Source organism: Phoca vitulina, unplaced genomic scaffold (assembly GCF_004348235.1).
Source record: "Phoca vitulina isolate PV1807 unplaced genomic scaffold, GSC_HSeal_1.0 scaffold23, whole genome shotgun sequence".
Classification (NCBI taxonomy): domain Eukaryota; kingdom Metazoa; phylum Chordata; class Mammalia; order Carnivora; family Phocidae; genus Phoca; species Phoca vitulina.
The window spans coordinates 28583139-28598029 of record NW_022589726.1 but is presented as its reverse complement, the minus strand read 5'-3'; the positions used below and the strand labels follow the sequence as shown (position 1 = coordinate 28598029).

At 35.0% G+C, this 14891-nt stretch overlaps 1 protein-coding gene across 3 annotated transcripts in view; it reads left to right on the top strand.

The window, feature by feature from the left end:
• CNTN1 (contactin 1) overlaps positions 1-14891 on the top strand; it is a 362269-nt gene that overhangs the window by 252555 nt on the left and 94823 nt on the right. For all 3 annotated transcript variants that reach the window (XM_032420205.1, XM_032420204.1, XM_032420206.1), the window contains one exon: positions 1755-1875. In XM_032420205.1, coding sequence (XP_032276096.1) covers positions 1755-1875 — 121 coding nt within the window. The remainder of the gene's footprint in view (positions 1-1754; positions 1876-14891) is intronic.

Here is a 14891-nt window from a genome sequence, read left to right as displayed (position 1 = left end):
CATGGCCTGAGCCAAAACCAAGAATCAGATGCTCAACTGACTGCACTACCCAGGCGGCCCTGTAGGTTGCTTTGTTAGACATAATGCCATTGAATACTTTAATATAGTGTAAGTGCCATTGCATACTTTAATATAGTGTAATGCCATTGCGGACTATAATATGGTGTACATAACTTTTATATGCACTGGGAAATTTAAAAAAATTGATTTGACTTGGCTTATTGTGGTGGTCTAGAACTGAACCCACAATATCTTCAAGATATGCCTATATTCTTAACCTCGTTAATTAAAAAAGTATAGCAAACCCAAACACTTTCCAAAACCAGCAGGAAATTTGATATATGAAGGGACCACTGGCAAAACCTATGGTGAAGCAGAGCATTCATTCCACATGCAGTCATTAAAAGAATCAAAATTTAAAAATGTGTAAGTCTATTATATTACATAAACAATATTCTCATCTATTATGTAAAATATTAACCTAACCATTAATTTTTCATCTTTTAATATAGCTGGATATTTATGATTAGAATAGTAAATCAGTATACTTAGTTGTCCAGAAAACCAAATGTCTACTTAAAAATTGAGTTTTCCAGGGGTGCCTGAGTGGTTAAGTCTGTTAAGCATCTGACTCTTGGTTTCGGCTCAGGTCGTGATCTTGGGGTCATTGGATTGAGCCCTGAATCAGGCTCCATGCTCAGTGGGGAGTCTGTTGGAGATTCTCTCTCCCTCTCCTTTTCCCCTCCTACTCATTCTCACTCTCTCTCAAATAGATAGATAGATAGATAGATAGATAGATAGATAGATAGATAGATGATAGATAATTGAGTTTTCCAAATTTTTCTCTAGATGAATAGTTTGGAGATAATGAGCATGGACTTTGGATGCTCCCACTACCAAACAAGCTCAGTGACCTTAGTTAAATTATTTGGCTACTCTAAGTCTCACCTTTATCTTTAATAAAATGGACAGAATAGGACCTATCTTATAGGACTGTAGTCAGAAGAGAATGAAATTACACACACACACACACACACACACACACACACTTGCATAGCCCAGAGCCTGGTTCAGAGTGGGCATTCAATAAATACTAGCTATTTTTAGAAATTGCATTGAGATAGTGCCTTATCTCTCACAGGCAAGAGTCCCTCAGGCCTTCTTCAAAAAATGTATATTGAACAAACACTGGGAATAGAGCAGTGAACAAAACAAATATCCTTGCTTACATGGAGTTTGTGTTTCGACCAAAACAGAAAATTTTAGAATTGTCCATTTTGACAGTTTCTTACACTTTTAGTATCTTTGTGTAATTAACTGTAGTACATCTTGAAATTAATCAATTAGATTGGCTTTGCAAAACCAAATTCTTCCTATCCATATACCATTTATCTTCATTGACATTTAGCATGAAGAGTTTTAGACTTTGCCATTTATCTTTAAAAGCTATGAATGAAATAGTTTCATCCCTTAGTTTATCTCTGTATGGCCCTCCTTCTGATAATAGGAATAATAGAATGTTAAAGATATTTGGGCTAAAAAGGATCTTAATTAATTCACTCACTTTACTTTTTGCTTGAGATACTGAAGACAGACTTGAAGTAACCTAAGTAAGGACGTAATTAGCGTATCTAAGAAAGATACCTTTTAATGGTGCTCATATTGTTAGGGGAAAAATGTACCTCTTGTATCCTAAATGCCATATAATTGGTGAAGATTGTAGTGATGTGAATGACTGCTATTTTTGCTAACAGCTGGATTCCAATGGGGAACTGCTTATCCGAAATGCCCAGCTGAAGCATGCTGGTAGATACACATGTACCGCTCAGACAATCGTGGACAATTCTTCAGCTTCAGCTGACCTTGTTGTTCGAGGTAAGAATTTCAACATTTTAAATTTACAAAACCAGAGGTATTTGACTTGCATAACTATTGTATAATCTTCTGGTAACTCTGGTAAGAATTCTTATATATTTAGAGTCTTGGTCCTTGAGAATAGCTCCTCATCCATGCCTAAGAATGATTTATGCCAGACAAGTAGTAAACAACACTGATTTTGTTTGTTTTACTAACTACATATCTTCTAGAAACTTATACCACATACCTCCTACTAAATGTTTGTGCTTTTAAGCTGAGTACTTACCAGAAGTTCTCAGTTTCTGGTAATACTTTTCATGTGTTGAGTATAGTGTTGTTTCCTTTTGTATTTTTTTGTATGGAAAAAACATACTGATGCTGTTTGCTATACCTTGAAGTGTTACATATTTATCACTATCATTTTAGAATAAAAAGTTAATTTATACATGTATCATGTTTCTATTTGTTGCTGGTTTTTAGGCTAGTGCTTTTGTTCTTATATATAATTGAGAATATGCGGCAATACACCCTTATTGAAAGTACAGCCCCTTAATGCTGACCTTTGCTGTAGAGCTGTGAAGCCCGCTCAAAACTTCATTCATTGGCTCTTCACTCACTGCCTACAGAACAAAGACCACTCCTTTTAGCTAAGTACCAAAAAGCTTCTTGTATTAACTTCAGCCTTTTTAGCTTTAATCTTTTACCATTCCATGTAACCAACTCCACTGTCCAACCCGTCCACAGAAATATCCTAGGGTTTCTACTTCCGTTCCTTGGATCACAGCATTACTTCCATGTCCCACAGTCATTGTTTGTTGCCCAAATCTTAAGCCATCCTTCAAGGCTAGGCTCAAGCATTGCCAAATTCATGAGTCCTTTCCCGATGTCCCAAATATGTGTCCCTTTCTTCTAAACTTTATTAGCAGTCAATACTTTCTTTAATGTGTTTTATAGCTATCTGTGCATATGAGTTATCTTCTCTACTAGGTTGTGAAATTCACATATGCATTTTTTATTAATCCTTAAGTAAGCTGAAGAATTCTATCCCATAGTTTCATAGCTCTCTTTATCAGTCTGTGTCATGTTAAAATTTTTATTTTATTCTTTTTTTATGTTAAAATTTTTATTTTTTCACATTTCATCTACTAGAAATATTTATTGGCTATTATTTATTACACACTTTTTCAGTCAGTTTTTGTACAATTAAACAAATAATTAGTAAATGAGATGATATCTGTGGTTTGTCTTCATACCCCTTTGGATCTAATATAATTTCACCCAACCTCATATATCTCTTGCAGTTGCCTCTAGAGCAGTGGTAATATGGAGTCCTCAATTCTCCATCTGGGGAAATGCTGAAAAGCCCTTTATTCCAGCTGAACATATTCTCCAATAGAGTAGTAGAAGTTCAGCTGAAGTTTCTTTATCCAAATGAATTTAGACATTCATTCCATATATCCCTTATGCTAAATTGAAGAAAGTTCATTTAAGTTCTGTATTTTTATTAAAAGTATTTTATGATCTGGGACATCTATTATATTCAAGAGTCATCAGAGAGGGGGACTAACTAGCTCACTGTTTTTTCTAGTTAGATTACTAGCTGTTAAGCCATTTTCAAAAATAGCCTATGTATATATTTAATTGAAAGTGTTTGCATATTTAAAAATTCACATTATGATACAATAGGGATTATGTTTGGGGCGTCTGGGTGGCTCAGTTGGTTAAGCACCTGACTCTTGATTTCGGCTAGGGTCATGATCCCGGGGTTGTAAAATAGAGCCCCCCATGTCGGGCTCTGTGCTGGGTGTGGAGTCTCCCACCCTGCCCCCCTCCACCTCTCCCACATTCTCTAAAAACAAAACAAAACAAAAACAAACAACAAAGGGGTTATGTTACCATGCTCGTACAGCAGTGTTTTCATGTAATTACAATGTGGTAAATTCCCAGTATTCAGAGGGAAGAGGAAGTTAGACAAATGCAGTCAAAGAGCATCAATGGTATTATCCACACATACTTAGGTAATTAGCAATCATCCTAATGTGTATTCTTTTTACAGAGGTAAAACCAATAAAAAAAAACTATTTTAGGTATTGTATGGAAATATTAAGTGTTTTCTTTAAGCTTTTTAGTTACAGGAAAAATACTTTAAAGCAATAGAACCTGGCAAGTGCACTCAGTAGAAATATGATATAACATTTTAAGTCCCTACACTACAGCGGGATATTAAAAATACTCTACATGTAGATAAAAAGTATTACCTAGCCCTGTTAAAAGCCTACAAGTTGTAATCACTCTCCAAACTTTATTTCTAATAATCTAAAAGGTATTCCTTTTATGTCAAGAGAAATTTGCAATTAAAATAGTCAAATATATATGTGCATAGCTTGTGTCAAAAAATGTATATAAATTAGACCTTCAAATATGCTTTATATACTTAAGTCATGGGATATAAAATTAAACAATTTTCTATATTTATTATAGTAATGATGAGTAGTATATAAGAAAATATAGCATACCTCAAGTAATATTATTATTGGTCCATTTATCCACTTAATTATGTTTTGTCATCTAGTCCAGGAAATCATAATCTGTTCCTTGGACAGGCTTCAAGAGGTTCATGGACTTTCTGAAATCATATGCAAAATTTCATGTGTGTGTGGCATTTCCCTGGGAAGAGGATTTATAATTTTCATCAGATTTCCAAAGCCAGCAATGGCCCAAAAGGCCATTTTTGGCCCAGAGGCCAAGAAACTTAACCTGCTTCTCTTTCCTTCCCTCATCTAGATCAAGACTCTCTAAAAAGAAAAACTAAGGGATATTCACTTCATGCTAGTAATAAAAAAAAAAAAAACCCTAATAAGTTCCATGTAGTGAGCTCTAATAGCTCATTTAAATTATGAATTGCATGTGAAAAATTAAATTTTCACTAAACCTTTCAAGAATATATCTGACTAAAAACGTATTAAATATGTTACATATTAGACATTAGATATCTTTAAGAACTTGCCGTATTAGAGATGAAATAATTCTAGTCACTAATTCTAGTGACCTAAATTGCAGATTCTGAAATTAGTGCAATGAGTGGGACAGTGAACAGATTAGAGAGGAAAGTAATTTCCTGATGATCACTGAGAAATTTTTTGGGCAATAGAACTAGCTTAGTGCATAAACTGTTATGCCCTATGAAATGAAAATAGAAATATTCAGACATAACTTAGGTAATGTGGTTTCTTTTAGCCTATGTTACCTTGAAGGGAATGAATACATAATGAAAATTATTGCTGCTATCCGTGTGTGTGTGTGTGTGCGTGTGTGTGTGTGTGTGTGTGTGTAGTAATAATCATGTATTGGTGAGTGTGGGTATGTGTGTAAAGTTTGATAAAAGTAATTTGTATGAGAGAGAAAAATGTATTTTAGGCTTATACCTTTCATCATTATTTTAAATTGAGTTTAGAATAGAGGCAGTGAATTAGTAAAATCTGAGTGTTTCTAAATATAAAACTGGAATTAAATATAGGAAAAACATAGACAAAGGAAAATGTAACATCGGATCTGATTTCATGGAGCTTTTTACCCAGAGAAAACTCACCTCCCACCTTTTATCTGTTTATGTATGATAGGATTGAGAAATAAGGAAAAGAATAGCAAATGTTGTCAACTAAAAACAGTTTACAGAAAATGGTCCAATAATCATTTATAAGTCATTGTCTCTGTAGCAGCCATAAATGTTTATGTTTAAAAATCTATAGCACTTCAATTTTTTTACCCGCTAATTGAGTACGCAGGTGCTCAAGGATTAGACCATAAAAGTGGCACATATTGTCTGTTCCTCCAGTAATGTAAACAGTTTCAAACCCTGGAGTCATATTGGCCATGTAATTTTCACCTTTGATTTCCAAAGCTGCCCTTTATGCTATTTCTATCCTTTCACTTTGGATATATTTCTGCTAGTCTTTGTACAGTATAGAGATTATTTTTGCAAAAGTAACTTTTATTCAAGCACTATTGTCCTGGAAGCCTTACACATAGAATTCAGGTTGCAGTGATTGGAAGAAATCAAAACTATTTACTTTACTGGCAATATGCTAATTCAATGTTCTAAAACTCTTTCACTAAAAGCACCACAATTTTTGGATAAACCAATATACATTCTTCCTCACAGCCCTGGCGAAGGCAAAAAACTACCCTCTCTAAATAGCAAGCCTTCAAACCAGCCCCTTCAGGAGTCCAACAAATTTAGATAAATCAAATATGAAATTATGTAAAAAATGACAAGCAAGCCATAATGAGAGAGAATCAGCAGTTAGATTGATAACAATAGTGTTTGAGTTCAGAATACTATACATATTTTAATCATTGGAATAAGAATGAGAATATTCTTGCCCAAATCTTTAAATAAATAAAAGAGGAAATGGTAAAAATGAGTTGGAAACAAGATACTATAAAAATGAGAGTTTGGAGGAAAAAACAGGAATAATACCTATAAATGATAAACACAATTATTGAAAATAAAAAAATCAGTAGGTTAAACAACAATCAGAGACAGATTAGAAAATGAAGGAGGGAAATCGGAGGGAGAGACAACTCATGAGAGACTATGGACTCTGAGAAACAAACTGAGGGTTCTAGAGGGGAGAGGGGTGGGGGGATGGGTTAGCCTGGTGATGGGTATGAAAGAGGGCACATACTGAATGGAGCACTGGGTGTTACATGCAAACAATGAATCATGGAACACTACATTAAAAACTAATGAAGTAATGTATGGTGATTAACATAACATAATAAAAGAAAAAGAAAAGGATTAGGGACCTAAGAGATAGTATATGAGGAAACAAACAAATAAATAAATACAGAAAGACAAAGACAAATTATAAAAATGAGATTATTATATTAAGGATCTAATGATAAAGCAATATTTGTCAAATCAGATTACCAGAAGGAATATTAGATAAAGTAGGAGAGAAAAGTTTTCAAAAAAGATACTGACTACAAATTTAGGAAGATTAGTGACAAATATAGCTTCTCAGTTTTAAGAATCACAATGAAATACAAGAACAATTAATGAAAATAAATAAAATTGCAGAACATTAATAACCAATAGAAGATTATAAGAGCAGCAAGAGGGAAAAATATTTTTTGCAAAGGCATAGCAATACACTGACCACAGACTGCTCAGCATTAGCAATAAAGAGTCACAAAGTGGGGCGCCTGGGTGGCTCGGTCGTTAAGCATCTGCCTTCGGCTCAGGTCATGATCCCAGGGTCCTGGGATGAGCCCAGCATACCCAGCATCGGGCTCCCTGCGCAGCGGGAGGCCTGCTTCTCCCTCTCCCACTCCCCCTGCTTGTGTTCCCTCTCTCGCTGTGTCTCTCTCTGTCAAATAAATAAATAAAATCTTTAAAAAAAAAAAAAAAAAAAAAAGAGTCACAAAGTAAAAAAAAAAAAAAAAAGCCACAAAGTAACGGGAGGAGCCAGACTTCACAATGGCCCCCACTCATTTTGCTTTCTGGTATACCAACACTTGAATAATCCCTTTTACACTGGGAGTTGCTGTATATGCCAACAGAAGTGACATTGCTGAACACTGTCATAAATCACATCACTTCTTCTCCCTTGGTTCTTGGAACTCTCAATCTGGAGGAAGCCAGCTGTCATGTCATGAGGACATTTCAGCAATTTTGTAGAGAAGCCTACATGAGGTGTAGGATGACCTACTGAAAACCAGCATCGATTCCCCAGTCATTCAACTAAGCCATCTAGAGAGCAGATCCTCCAGGCAAGCTTTCAGGTAACTGTAGCCTTGACCAAAATCCTGATCAAGAACTCTCCAGCTAAGCCACTCAAGAATTCTGAATCCACAGCAACTGTGAGAGATAATGTTTATTGTTGTTTTAAGCCACTGGGTTTTGGGGTAATTTGTTATGCAGCTGTGGATACTACTACAGCCATGGAGTAGAGTGTTCAGTATGCTAAACAGAAAGTAACTGTCTATCAAAAAGTGTATATCCAGACAAATTATCACTCATAATGAGGAAAAATAAAGTTATATTTGGACAAACAGTAACAGAGTTTATCCCCCAAGAAAATGTTATGTATAAAGGAATGTCTGATGGGTAAAATTCACGAAGAGAGGAAAATAATCCCAGAATTAAATTCTGAGATGTCAGAAAGCATGGTGAACAAAGAAACTAGTAAACGTGTGGGTAAATCTAAGCAAACTGAGCTAAACCAGACTTCAGGATATGCTGTGGTCTGGGTTTGAAGGCTGATGAGAATGATAATTTGCCCTCTGATCAAGTTGGTAGTCGCTTTTATGTCAGACTTCTGGTAAAATAACAAATTAGACATATATCTGTATATATGGTTGTATATGCATATGTGTGTGTATTTTATATTGTCAAATATAGAGAATGTGTAAAAATGATAATTATAAAATATAGGAGAGTGTTTACCTCTGGGGTTGGAGACAGAAAGGGAGGAGGATGTGATTGAGGAGGGAGAGGACCGACAAGAAGCTACATCTTTATAGGTAATGTTTCATTTATTAAGCCAAGTGATGAGAACATAGGTGGCCATTTCTTGTTTTTCATAACTTTCCCTAAATGTTAAATATTTCTTAATTAATTTAATAAATGGGAGAGTCACAGTCACCTGCTATCCTCTACTTCCTCACCACCAACCTTAGCAAAGATTCATAAAAAATCCTTGTGTAACCTCTGAGCGGGGTTCCCAAATATGGCTATACACCAGATTTACTACTATGATTAAAGACACACAATTCTAGGCTCTCTCTTGGAAGATTTTGAATTAATAGCGCTGGGATAAGTTTAGCAAAGTTAGAATAAAGATTGGCTTGATGAACCATGGTGCATAAGCACTGGACACAGAAAATAACTCATACAGATATGCTCAAATGATTTTTAACAAAGATGCAAAAGTAATTCAATGGAGAAAAGATAGTCTTTCCAATAAATGATGTTGGAACAATTGAGCATTCATAGGCAAAAAAAAAAGCCTTGACCTAAACCTCAAACATTATAGAAAATCAACTGCAAGTGAATGAATCATGGACTTAAATGTAAAATGTAAAACTATGGAACTTTTAGGAAAATTAATAAAGGTGAAAATGTTCAGCAGCTAGGAATAAGGTAAGAGTTTGTAGACTTGACACCAAAAGCATAATGTATAAGATGAAAAAGTGATAAACTAGACCTCATCAAAATTAAAAACTTTTGCTTTGTGAGTCTCTGCAAAGATGATGAAAAGACAACCTACAGACTGGAAGGAAATATTTGCAAACCACACGTTCAACAAAAGATTTATATATAGAATCTATAGAGAATTCCCAAAACTCTAAAACAATCCAATATGACAAATGACAAAAGACATGAGCAGAAATTTCAATGGGGGCGCCTGGGTGGCTCAGTCGTTAAGCGTCTGCCTTTGGCTCAGGTCATGATCCCAGGGTCCTGGGATCGAGTCCCACATCGGGCTCCTTGCTCAGCGGGGAGCCTGCTTCTCCCTCTGCCGCTCCCTGCCACTCTGCCTACTTGTGATTCCTCTCTCTCTCTCTCTGTGTCAAATAAATAAATAAAATCTTTAAAAAAAAAAAAAGAAATTTCAATGAAGAAGATATACAAATGGGAAATAAGCATATAAATGGTGTTCAACAACATTAGCCATTAAGGAAAAGCACCATTTAAAACCACAATGATATATCATTATATACCTATCAGAATGATGAAACTTAAAAAAGAAATAGTGATGTAGAGGAAGTGAGTCACTCACACACTGCAGATGAAAATGTAAAAGGAGACAGCCACTCTGGCAATGAGTGCGGCAGTTTTTAATCATGTACTTACCATACAACCCAGTAGTTGCACTGCTGGGCATTTATCTCAGAGATAAAACAACATCTGTTCGCATAAACTATGTATCCAAATGTTCATAGCAGCTTTATTCATAATAACTGAAACCAGGAAAAAACCACATGCCCTTCAATAGGTGAATGATTCAACTGTGGTACGTCAGTACCATGGAATACTACTCTGCAATAAAAGAGAAATGATCTATTGATACATGTAACTTGGAAGTATCTCAAGGGAATTATGCGGAGTGAAAAAAAGCCAATCTCAAAGTTTACATACTGTATGATTCCATTTACATAGCATTCTTGAAATGACAAAATTATAGAGAAGGAAAATAGATTAATAGTTGTCATGGGTTAAAGAGGGCAGAGGAAGGGAAGTAGATGTGGCCATGAAAGGATACCACAGGGGATCCTTGTGATGAAATTACTCTATAACTGCAATGGATAAAAGTTGCACAAAACTAAATAAACATTCAGACATACAAATGAAGGCATGTAAAACTAGTGAGATCTGAATAAGGTTGGTGGATTATTAGCAAAGTAAACTTTCTGGTTGTGCTATTGTACTTTAGCGATACAAAATGTTATGGTAAGGGATGAGCAAAGGAGATACAGGATCTCCCTGCATTATTTTTCACAACTGCATCTGAATCTACAGTTATCTCAAAACAGGAAGTTTAAAAAGTCACTGAACATATAAGACACTGAAAATATAAAAAAAAAATAAGTACTTATGGGCTCTTTTTTTCGAGGATAGTATAATTTTAGAAGTGCAGTATGGCACACCCAGAGATAATGTTTGAGCAAGTGATGGCCACAAACTACCTTCTAAGGCAGTGGGTTCAGTTAACCTCCAGACCTGAAAAAAACCAAGTGGGGCTTGTAGCTTTGGGACCAGAGCTGAATTACTGAAGGCAGCAGAGGACAGTGTGTGTGTTACGCTTTTTTCCCCAGAACCCATCTTCACTCTTTTTTTTCCCTATGTATTTCTATCTTTTCTTTAAATAAATACTAAATATATTTTCTAGTATGATTATGGAGGACATCAAATTAATACAGCATTCCAAAGTGACCAAATATTCAAGCCTGGCTTGGGTTGGCCAATCTTTATTTTTAATAAGGCCCTAAGATGATTGCGATAAAGTGGTTTCTAACTGATTTGGAAATTATTGTTCTAGGGAATCCATGGAAAATAGTTTGCAAATGATATTGTTTTGTTTATCAAATGTATTTTGGAGATAAATTACTTTAGAAATGTGTTTCATAAGATACTAAGGTCCTCTTTTCCTCCAGTGTGTCCTACATAAACCAAATAGAAGTCAATCAGCAGACAACTGAGAAAGTGATATTAATGTTTTGCCAGAAGCCACAGAAGGGAGCTCTGATATAAAGGCCATGAATGGTATGGGAATGGGAAACAGCCCAGGTGGGGAGAAGAGCTAAGTCCATGAGTTTTTCCCACCCCTTCATCATCATTTTAGCACAGCTAAACTTAAAGCCTGAGTCCCACTAAGTAAGATAATTTAGCTTCAAAACCTCTACAGTTAGTCACAGAACTACTCAATCTGACTATGTATCAACAGTAAGGAAAAAACAAAAACAATACGATGAAATATTCCCCAACTAGAGCACTAACATAAAAATTAAGATAACCTTACAAGAGATTATAATGCCATTCTTGGTATTATGACATTTAAAGTTGCTTATAGAAGATTTTAGTGAAAGATTTTTTTTCTACCAAGAGAGCATATATACTCAGCTAAAAACAATATTATCAGTGAAGGATGTAACTTCAGAATTAACCTTTTAAAATAGATGTGTGTATAATATAGCCAACGGATTTAGAATTTAAACAATGGTTAATTGCTTAATATCTAAAAAATCTTTATAGTTTAAACTATTTCTTTTTTTAAAGAGTTTATTTATTTATTTGACAGAGAGAGACACAGTGAGAGAGGGAATACAAGCAGGGGGAGTGGGAGAGGGAGAAGCAGGCTTCCTGCTGAGCAGGGAGCCAGATGCGGGGCTCAATCCCAGAACCCTGGGATCATGACCTCAGCCGAAGGCAGACACTTAACGACTGAGCCACCCAGGCGCCCCTAGTTTAAACTATTCGTAATTCAAAAAAAAAAAGAACCAGTTATTAAACTTCAAATGTTTTTAGGCTTCTTAATAAAAATCTAAACTAATAGAATTGATATAAATGCCCTTGTTGTTGCTGTTATAATAAATGTTTTACATCTTAGGTCCCATAAAAATGTATTTCAGGTTGTTTCATGAAGCAAGCTTTGACACACATGAAAAGCCCTGTATGAATATTCTTTAACAAAAGACATTTCTGGAGAACTTAAGCTCTTCAGCTAAAAGATTGTCCTTTAGAGGGAAAGGTTTTTCAGGATTTATTCAGCAGCACTTGTGGGAATATTTCTGCAGCTTGCCAAACCTAAATTCTCTTTCATGAGTGCACTTTTGGACAACATTCAAAAATGGACCATAAAATTAGTTCACAAAAGCAAGAAACTAGGCTTTGACATCCGTGTTTTACCACTTTCCATGGTATTTCTGCTGTGTTATAAATATTCTTGGCATTGCTACCAGCTGTTAGGAAGACCTTCCTGACACCCAGCTGAACATAATGTTTGCCACTAAAATTGCCAAAATAGAAAATGCAATCAAGACTATACTATTCAGATCCCCCCCTTTTTTTACATCTTCTATACCATATTAAACAAAATTTCTTGATGTAAATCTGAGATTTAAAGACAAAAGAAAAAAGACTTTCACTATCTGAAACTTTTTTTTTGGTCTAATTTCCAAAGCCTAACATATGCTACATGAAATTTGGAAACATTCTGGAAAAAGAGTAGCTGAAATTAAAACAGGTAACACAAAAACTGTATAAATCATTGTATCCCAAATCAAGTTTGAATTGTTTCTATCAGAAGCTTATATTCATAATGCTTTATGTAGATTTTTATTTAGATGAGTAGTGTCTGTGTGTGTGTGTGTGTGTGCGCGCGTGCGTATGAAGCTTTCCACTTTATTCCTAAAGCCAAAATACAGTTGCAGAATGGAAATGGATGTAAATTAGATGCCATCTTTATTTGATATAATCTGTTGAAGTTTTTATTACTTGGCCTAATGACATGGTTACCAGACTGGTTCTTAAGGAGATCATTTTGGTTGATGACTAACCCAGTTTTAAAACCTGTGTTGAATAATTTAAGATAACATAGCCAAATAAATAATCTGATGGAAGCTGTCAATATATTTTTTAGTCTAAATAATATTGCTATATATTAAATCATCAATGGTTGGCTAGTGGTCTTTTCTACAGGAAATGCTCCTGAGTATTTATTACTCCCAGCTGTTACATATTAGCAGAGTTCATACCCAAAGCATACATCTCTTTGCTGTCCAGGCCAGATAGGTTCTGATGCATCTACTCAGAGATTGTTGTTCCAGGTTAATTAGTACTCTTTCTTTAAAAAATATGGAATTGATAAACATTTTCTTTAAGATAAATGGGTTTTATTCGTCCTATTATTGTCAAATCATGCATTAGTTGCATCTTGTTTCCTCCTTCTTCACAGTAGCTATATGAAATCTCTGCATTTATGTCCAAATTTGAATATACAATTTGAAATCTAGATTTAATCCTAGAAGTTATCTAGATAATTCCTATCTCTTCATTTTGTAAAGTTGAACTCAGAGAAACTTGCCCTGTCTTACTCATGTACTTAGTGATGATCATCTTGGAAACTCAGTTCAGTTTTCTCATTGTTTTAGGCTCCTTCCAGAGAATATGAATAAATAAAATTGATAGTTAATTTCTAAAACTTCTATAGCTAACACTTTAATACTCTAAAACTTTCTGCAGTTAATTTGGTATAGTACCAGAAAGATTACCAAGTCCATTCTAGAACTGCTGCAACTAAGTAGTAAAAGTTACTGCTTGCAGCTTCTACTCTTCTCTCTTTTCCTTCCCATTGTCTGGCACATGCTAATAAATAGTAGTTACAGTTTTAAAACATTGTGGAAAAAGATAAGCTATAGACAGTTATTAAAAAGAGATTAAATTACTCCTGGATTATTTAGAGTTCGATTTGTATGGCTAACTCAGAGACCTAGGATATCAGTGAAAGCAAAAGGAAAGAAAGTCTGCCATCATGTTAAATTTGTGGAACTTCTGGTGTTAAATCGCAATTTAGATTTCCATGGTATCTGGCGTAAATATTCCCATTGTGTTTTAAAAGTCCAAAATTCAAATTGTTACAAAATACACAACTGTGGATTTATATTCAAAATTATTAAGACATGCTATGTCTAAATGAATTCAAAAGGACTTTGAAATTAATCAATTTAGTCATTATAAAATTAGGAAGAACGGACAAAGTTTCCTGTAGAATACATACCAAGTTAGACAGGCTACCAGTACACATACACACCTTACCACCCCCCCAAACTTCATGAATTTCTGTGAAGAGATGCAGAAAAGAGATACTCTTATATAGGCAGAAAGATGTGCCCAGATCATCATAGTCAACCCAAAAGACGAGTTGAGGTAGTTTTTCAAGTATTTGGGTCAGAAAAACACACATTTACCTCAGATACTTGGATAATTGCCTCTACTTTCCGCTTGCGTGGTCCAAGAAAGTTTGCCACGGAGACAGACTAAAGATTCCATCTCCTCAGCCCTCGCAGGACTGGGGCAGGAAAACGGCCCCTGCTGCCCACACGGGCTGGAACAATGACTGACTGGGCGCCGTCCTGAGGCATCCCAACCTCACCTGGCACTAAACCACAAGGATACATCTGTTAATAGTGAAGCCTGCCCAGAAATTGAGCATTCTCCTTTCCATTGAGATCAACACATTCAAAAGCTGCTAGGGGGCAGTTCTCTGTAACTGTTACATGAAAATGCTGGATTAATGAGCTGGGATGTGTATCTGTTTTTAATACAGAATTTAGAAAGTAGCTTGATTGTTTCAAAGTTAGAACTCATTAATCGTTCTCTACTAAAAGCTTTAGTAAAAATAACAACTTATCCAATTTCTAGTGAAGTTATAAAGTACACCAATGATTTGAAATTGTATTTCTCAATGTAAGTTCATGTAAATTCAAGGTAATTTTCATGTAAATATATCAATAAAGTATGCAATTCA